This window comes from Polyodon spathula, chromosome 9 (genome assembly GCF_017654505.1).
Source record: "Polyodon spathula isolate WHYD16114869_AA chromosome 9, ASM1765450v1, whole genome shotgun sequence".
NCBI classification, from domain to species: Eukaryota; Metazoa; Chordata; class Actinopteri; order Acipenseriformes; family Polyodontidae; genus Polyodon; species Polyodon spathula.
Genome location: NC_054542.1, coordinates 5575196 through 5584314, shown reverse-complemented (window position 1 = coordinate 5584314; position 9119 = coordinate 5575196). Strand labels below are relative to the sequence as shown.

Below are 9119 nucleotides of genomic sequence, written 5' to 3'. Positions count from 1 at the left end.
TTAGGGGTTAGTTTCCAATCTGAATTATTAAAAATGTGAAACGTTATCCAAACGCATACATTCATTACTGCAGCGTTATTACAAGTGCAGTCCCATATAACTATAGAGAAAAATACATTTCTAATACGTGCTGATCACTTACTCAACTCTAAATTAAATATTGTTCATAACTATTAACTTTGTATTTTGTGTTCCTAGGTATAAATGAAAGTTGGAACCTCCCTGAGTAACAATGGAAAATGCATCCCATGTTTCATCGTTTACATTTATTGCATTTGGAGATATGGGTAACAACAAATATATATATTTTGCTGTCACTCTAATAGGGTATCTTTTTATAATTAGTGTAAATTCATGTTTTATTTTATTAATAATACTACAGAAAAGCCTCCATGAACCAATGTACATCTGCCTCTGTAATTTATTTATGAATGCCCTCTTAGGAACTGCTAGCTTCTATCCTTCATTTCTGTATCATCTTCTTTCAGACACCCAAGTCATTTCTTATGGATTTTGTTACACTCAAATATGTGTTATGTATACATATATCATGGGTGAAATGACAATTCTAACAGCTATGGCCTATGACAGGTATGTGGCAATATACTTGCCATTAAAATACAACACTGTCATGTCATGCACAAAACTGTACAGATTATTACTTGCAGTCTGGATCTATCCTGTTGTTATGGTGTCATTTGCATTCATCTTTTCTGTGTCAGTTCCTTTATGTGGAAACCAGATTAATAAATTGTACTGTCACAACTGGGATGTTTTGAAGCTATCTTGTGTAGACACGACTGTTCATAATATTTTGGGATTCTTGGTATATGCTTTATTTATTCCACTCTTTTCTTTTATTGTATACTCTTACATTAAAATACTTATAGTATGCCATAAAAGCTCCAAAGAACACAACAGGAAAGCTTTGCAAACCTGTCTTCCACATTTAATTTCATTAATCAGCTTTTATGCTACTGTGTTATCAGAAATTATTCTAAGCCGATTAAACCCTAAGAATGTGTCAAACATTGTACGCACAATCACATCACTGGAACTTCTAATTGTTCCTCCTCTTTTGAACCCCATTATTTATTGCCTGATTCTGCCTGAGATCCGTAAAAGAGTTGTTAAAACATTTAGAGGAAAACAAATTGGTCCAAAAGTAACAATTCCAAATGGAACCAGGCACTAGCTCCATTTATTTTAACAATAAAAAAACTCTGACAATGCAAACGTATGCTATGTGGCATGATGCTGCTGTATATTTAAGCAAAGCTAATCCTGCACTCTGCTTTAAAACCAGGGTTACACAGTGGTGACGTTGGCATATCAATGCAAAAGACAATCATTTACATATAGAGGGAATAAGACAAGAACTCAGCATGGATGAATTCTTTTACCGATTAAAAGACACCATACCTATCTTTCAACAGACTTCTTCCTCAAGATAAGCAGGGACTCCCGCTGGAGGCATTTATACCAATCATATTTTTTTATGTTCATTATCCAAAGGAGACTAAAGATAATGCAATTGGGTAACACTTCATGTTTTCATAATTAAGGGAAATGCTTTTCATACAGAACATCACTAGAAATCATTTAATGAAGTTAATAGTTTTTAATCCTAAAGTGTATTTTTACTTATTTACTGTGCAATGTGCATGTGATGTATTAAAAGTTTTACATTTGATGATTTCAATTGTTTATGACAGGTAAAAAACACTTGAAGAGACAACAAAAAGGGTTATTATTTTTTCATTCAATATTAGGCTAAGATTTTCAGACTCACAGATACAACATATTCAAATAGTATGTTTGGAAGGTTATTCTTGGTTGTCAGAAGAAAATGAAAAGTGAAAGAAAGGTATTTTGTCTCTACCATAAATTGTGTGTAAATTGAAATACAAATTATTATTCTTTCATATGCACATACCTTCTGAAATTGCACCTGCATAGTGTGTCTGTCTAGAAAGGCAGACGTTCAGCCAGAGGTGAAGAGACAGTGTCAAATGCAACAAACACACCAGAGCTGCTCTGCACTGAACTAGCATCTGATGCACTCGTTTATGAGCAGAAGACGATCTACTTCAAGTCTGCTCTGCATGAACAACTGCAGCTTGGAGAAAGAGAAAACTACACCAGCTTTCCATTCCTGCTTTCTGTATTGTATTATAAAAATGTGTTTGAAAAATAAAAGTGCATTAAAAAGAATTCCACGCATTTTTTTCGTTAGATATTAAAACCTAATGCGATCCTCTGAACAGTATTAACTTATCTTATTAGAGGGGAAAACACATACAGTGCTTCATCTATTTTTCTAGATGAAAAAATCCAAAAATTTGGTTAATTCACAGTTAGTCCATGTTGCCAGTAAACTCTAAATATACTATATTTTACTGTATAAGGATGTCACAGAGACAGTGGGCAGCATCAGAACCAGGAAAAGGAATGAAACACACAAAACACAGGACGGATTAAATGAAATTCATCTACGCTTTCTTCTTGGCGCCGGTTTATTGCAAAATAAGAGGTTTGAAAAATTGGCACTGTTTTACGCGTGAAATGATTAAACCATTTAGCTGTGTGACAATGTCCATTTAGTTGTTATTGAAACGGTGAGTTAAATAAACAAGTATTGTGCTGGTCCCACCAGCATGCAATAGGATAGCAATTGATATTTTAACTCTCCTACTCTCGCTCCCGTTCTCACTCACTGAACATCCAACCGCGAGTGAGTAAAACGTGCAACTATTTATAATGGTGCTGGGATTCAATTACTAATTAATTACTTGAATCCCAGCACGTGAATATATTCCTTATATATATTTATGTCGTGTTACACAGACCTATACAATCCTGTGTACCAACGACTATACACCAAAATACACGTGCAACATAGAACAGTTTATATACACAAGGGCGGGCACTTTGTCACAAAGTAACTAAATCAATTATAATATAATAATATATATTTTCTCTATATATGCAACCCCCATATATAGAAATATATAGCAAAATGCTGATACTTAACTTTATAACTGTGTATTTTTAATATATCATAATAGAATATACTTTATAATAAGATATGGCGGTTACAATGTATCCCTAATCAATATTTACTTAAAAATAAAAAAAAATTTTACAATTCAGAAATCCAATAATAGAATATACAGTCATCCATCCCTTGAAAAATAAGTTAAAAAAAAAAAAAAAGAATGCCAATCCAAATAGCGCTGTTATCAAAGTTTCAAAGTCCTATAGATGGAGGCACACTGACTCTGAATTGCCTGTCATCTCTCAGGCATCGATTCTACAAATCAACAGGGCCTGCTTGGTAGTAGTAGCTTAGTTTATGAACAACTTCTTTTTTACAACCCCCAATACAAAATCACATAAAGTGTCGGAAACTTATGTATTATACACACATAAGATAGGATATTTACTAGATAGGGCTGAAAATGAATTTGCAAGGGGTAAATCAATATTTATAGAGGCAGTACATCTTTTCCACATCTATCCCAAAGGTAAGTAGGGCTGAGTCTACTGGTGCCGGTGGCACTGCTTTGAAGACAGTAAGTCAAGGCCCAAGTCTACTTTGTGATCAAGAACCCTGACCCTTATTTTAAGAAAGCCAGGCGTGTACCATGACATGCTCTCTAGGCGTCTCCAAGTCTTTGTAATGTTGATACACACCGATTTCCTCAGGTCTGCCTCATAAGGGGTTTAGATTTGAACGTGTGGAGTTTCCATTTTATTTTTCAATATTATTCTAATATTGAATTTGTAAAAGTGATTTATCTATTTATGTATAGTCTTATAAAGTTTCTGTTTGTTATATTTCTGCTCTAAATTATCTCATCAGAACTGGGTACATTAAGAACCTGCCCCATTGCAATAAACTGAGAGCTCCAGATGTAAACCTCGCTAGTACTCTACACATAGATTGCACAATAAAGAAGTAAAAATACACAACAACATTTTAAACTGATCCCTTGTTTAAAACCATTGTTCAAGTAATGTGTAATCACCTTGATCCTGAGTACTGAGAAAGCCAGCACACCAAAAACAAGCGTCTTTACCACTATGCAGGTGTTGAAAAGGAGATTTTAACCTCAGCTCATCAACAGGGGTATGAACAACCCAGATGCTTGTTCAAGGGGGGAGGAGGAGGCTGAATAAGGCCATGTGTGTTTTGCACAAGGGGGAGGAATTGTTTTGACTAACCATTTTTGGTTTAACTACAATCTGTCTCCTGCTCAAAAGTAATTATACAAAATAACAGTCCACAAGGAAGGCTGATATGGTTGGTGATGTCATCATAATGTCCTCAAGGAAGAAAAACAGTATCAAAGACTCCCTGGATATTAGTAACTAAGAATAAACCAACCTGTAATGAGACGTATATAAAGCCCAGCAAAGCTGTGCCTGACACCACTACACACCTGCTCTGCTGTCTGCTGGCATCTCCACAGAAAGGTCTTCAAAGTCAGGTAAATGGATAGTCAGGTTATTCTGTTATTGTTTAACTGCACACATCTGTCATTTTGTATTGCTTTTTTGAATTAGGAATGATTTCCTCAAAGTGAGATTATAAATGAATTGTCAATCCCTTTGTCTTTTATTTTCTGTAGGTATGAAATAGATTTTAACTGCTGTTTTCTTGTATTTTTCTATACTGATGTTTACAGTATGTGTTGGTAGTAATGTCGCGCCCACATTGAAAAACTATATTGTGATATCTGGTGAATTGTAAAATGATCCTGTGTAGGGACTATTGTTAACAGTGTGTATGGATATGTTAGAATATGTATATTAATTGTACAAGAGTGTACGGAGGATCTAGTGAAGAAAGAAGTACATGTTTGATCAACTACTTCATTATGGGGTGTCATGTGTGAAAAAAAAAAGTGAATATTTTAAAATGTCTTTTTTCCCAGATTTAACTTAAATCTTGTATTTTTTCCCTAGATTTATAAATGTTGTGAAAATAAATAAATACATTTTTTAATTTTGTACATTCATATATAATTTATAAATCTTAAAATATTTAGCAACTTTTCAAAGTTTTAAATTCTAAATCTATATTTTTTTTTTAATATATACTTATATATTATTTTATATAAGTTTTCTGTTCGCAAATAAATCTGGATTTTGTGAACTTAAATATTTAACTATAAATCTTAAATCTAGCTGTTCGCAAAAAATGTTTTACATTTAGCTAAATATTTAACTAAATGTTAAATCTCTTAACTAGATTTAACATTTTAGCTGAATATTTAACATGATTTGATTGGCTCTTCTAATGCTAATCAGGGAAATATAAAAATTTCAGCATTACAAGAGCCAGTCCAATTTATCAGATTTATTTGTGAAAAGCTAAATCTTGATTCTCAAACTAAATATTTAAACACAAAATATATATTTATTTTTAAAATAAAGATTTAGCATTTAAATGTTGAAAAGTTGCTAAATATTTTAAGATTTATAAACTATATTTGAATGTACAGTTTTAGAAAATATTTATTTATTTTCACAATATTTACAAATCTGGGAAAAAAATACAAGATTTAAGTTAAATCTGGAAAAAAAGACATTAAAATATTAATGTGTTTTTTTTTTTTTTCACATGGCACCCCATACTTCATTGCTGTGCTTTTTGATTTCATGTACAGTAGATACGGTTCAAGTGATATGCCACAGGCTTTACACAATCTCCTGTCAGTGGAATTTCTAATCGTCCCCCTTGTTTTCAATCCTGTCATTTATGGTTTAAACCTTCAAAAGATCCGGAACAAAGTCACGAGAATGTGCAGCAGAAACAAAGTAATTCCCACTTAATAGATTCCAGATGTAGTTGCTACTATCGTCTTACATTTGTAAGACATCAAAGCGTTATATTGTTTTATATACATAATAATAATAATAATAATGTATATGATAGTATATTATATATACTAGATAGTATCACTATGCTTAACAGGACATAGTACAACATATAAATAACGTTTAATTAATATCTTATAAATGGCAAAAAACTTTTTATCTTTCTGAGGCGGTGGCTAGTTTCCTAAAATACGTGCTCATACAGGGTTATCTCATCTGCAACTGACTGAAGAAATTCACAGAGTCACATAAGTTAATTAAGCCTGATGCACTTTTTCACCTGAACTGTAAACCTGAAAGGAGGCACCGGTGAGGCTGCACCTAGAGTATCTACAGTATTGCAATACGACTTAAATATAATTTCTTGCACATGTTATGTTATGTATATAAATACATTATAGTACATATACATGTATTCGTTGTATAAATGTGCCATTAGAGAAAAACATAGGTATTAACTGAATATATTGTTAAAATGGAGTAAAAAAGTGTTTTTATTTTTTTTTTGCTCACTTATGGTATAAAAGGGGAGCTCAGTATTTACTTCCGTTTCCCAAGTCTAGTTTTCATGTGTTGAATAATAAGGATGTTTTCTGGTTTATCTCGAGGGAAATGCTCCAGGAATATGCACACTTATTGGATATCAACACTCAAACCTAAACCTAATCTTTCTACGCCAAACTTCTAACTTAAAAGTATTTTTAAAATAACTATAGAATTGCACAATTACTATTCAGCCCCCTCTGTGGGACGATTAAAATGGTATTCTCACAATTAAAAGTGAAAAGCCTCGTGGAGCATTTTATGCTGGATGAACAGACCTTTAGGGGTTAGTTTCCAATCTGAATTATTAAAAATGTGAAACATTATCCAAACACATACATTCAATACTGCAGAGATATTACAAGTGCACTCCAATATAACTATATAGAAAAATACATTTCTAATACATGCTGATCATTTACTCAACTCTAAATTAAATATTTTTCATAACTATTAACTTTATATTTTGTGTTCCTAGGTATAAATGAAAACTGGGATCTCCCGGATTAACAATGGAAAACGCATCCCATGTTTCATCGTTTACACTTACAGCATTTGGAGATATGGGTAACAACAAATATATATATTTTGCTATCACTCTAATAGGGTATCTTTTTATAATCAGTGTTAATTCATGTTTTATTTTATTAATAATACTACAGAAAAGCCTCCATGAACCAATGTACATCTGCCTCTGTAATTTATTTATGAATGCCCTCTTAGGAACTGCTAGCTTCTATCCTTCATTTCTGTATCATCTTCTTTCAGACACCCAAGTCATTTCTTATGAATTTTGTTACACTCAAATGTGTGTTATGTATACATATATCATGGGTGAAATGACAATTCTAACAGCTATGGCCTATGACAGGTATGTAGCAATATACTTGCCATTAAAATACAACACTGTCATGACATGTACAAAACTGTACAAATTATTACTTGCAGCCTGGATCTATCCTGTTGTTATGGTGTCTTTTGCAATCATCTTTTCTGTGTCAGTTCCTTTATGTGGAAACCAGATTAATAAATTGTACTGTCACAACTGGGATGTTTTGAAGCTATCTTGTGTAGACACGACTGTTAATAATATTTATGGATTTTTGGTATATGCTTCATTTATTCCACTCTTTTCTTTTACTGTATACTCTTACATTAAAATACTTACAGTATGCCATAACAGCTCCAAAGAACACAACAGGAAAGCTTTGCAAACCTGTCTTCCACATTTAATATCATTAATCAGCTTTTATGCTACTGTGTTAACAGAAATGGTTCAAAGCCGATTAAACCCTAAGAATGTGTCAAACATTGTACGCACAATCACATCACTGGAACTTTTAATTGTTCCTCCTCTTTTGAATCCCATTATTTATTGCCTGATTCTGCCTGAGATCCGTAAAAGAGTTGTGAAAACATTTAGAGGAAAACAAATTGGTCCTAAAGTAACAATTCCAAATGCAACCAGGCACTAGCTCCATTTATTTTAAAAATAAAAAACTCTGACAACGCAAACGTATGCTATGTGGCATGATGCTGCTGTATATTTAAGCTAAGCTGATCCTGCACTCTGCTTTAAAGTGCGCTCAGGGTTACATAGTGGTGACGTTGGCATATCAATGCAAATGAGCAGAATCATTTACATATAGATGGAATAAGACAAGAACGCAGCATGGATGAACTCCATTTACCTTAATTGATTAAAAGACACCATACCGTAGAATCTTTTGAAAGACTTCTTCCTCAAGATAAGCAGGGACTCCTTCTGGAGGCATTTATACCAATTATATTTTTGTATGTTCATTATCCAAAGGAGACTAAAGATAATGCAATTGGGTAACACTTCATGTTTTCATAATTAAGGGAAATGCTTTTCATTCAGAACATGACTAGAAATCATTTAATGAAGTTAATAGTTTTTAAGCCCTCAGTGTATTTTTACTTATTTACTGTGCAATGTGCATGTGATGTATTAAAAGATTTACAGTTGATGATTTCAATTGTTTATGAGATGTATAAAACACTTGAAGAGAATTCAAAAGGGTTATTATTTTTCAATTCAATATACAAAAAAGCTATCGAAGCTCCACACATGGATATCTGCAGGCTTTAAAAAGATTTTCAGACTCATATATACAACATATTCAAATAGTATGTTTGGGAGGTTATTCTTGGTGTGTCAGAAGAAAATGAAAAGTGAAAGAAAGTTATTTTGTCTTTACCATAAATTGTGTATAAATTGAAGTAGAAATTATTAGTCTTTTATATGCACATCGCTTTTGAAACTGTATCTACATAGTGGGTCTGTCTAGAAATGCAGACGTTTAGCCAGAGGTGAAGAGACATAGGTGACAAATACGATGAATTCAAGAGTGACCTTTTCAGGCCGATGGTGAGAGACACGGTGCAAATGCATCAAACCCAGACCCCAGCGCTCGAATCGTCTGCAACTGAACTAGTCTCTGAATGCACATAGTCCTGGTTATAGCAAGAAGACGGCTACTTCCGTAACTGCTCATAGAGGCGCACAGACAACTGCAGCTGGTGGGGGAGAAAAACTACGCCAAGCATGTCTCCATGATCCGTGCTAATGCTTGTGATGGCTTAGAAAAAGGTGGGGTGAAATAAAAATTGCTTAAAAGAAACCATTATTGTTTTGTGTGAGAGTATTAAAAACCTGTTGATGGTAC

At 33.1% G+C, this 9119-nt stretch overlaps 2 protein-coding genes across 2 annotated transcripts; both read left to right on the top strand.

Moving 5' to 3' along the window:
* The first annotated feature begins 232 nt into the window (after positions 1 to 232).
* On the top strand, positions 233 to 1195 carry LOC121321221 (olfactory receptor 10A3-like). Its single transcript, XM_041260120.1, has one exon. The coding sequence runs from the start codon at positions 233 to 235 to the stop codon at positions 1193 to 1195; it is 963 nt and encodes a 320-aa protein (XP_041116054.1).
* Positions 1196 to 6941: 5746 nt separating this feature from the next.
* On the top strand, positions 6942 to 7904 carry LOC121321220 (olfactory receptor 10A3-like). Its single transcript, XM_041260119.1, has one exon. The coding sequence runs from the start codon at positions 6942 to 6944 to the stop codon at positions 7902 to 7904; it is 963 nt and encodes a 320-aa protein (XP_041116053.1).
* Positions 7905 to 9119: the final 1215 nt, after the last annotated feature.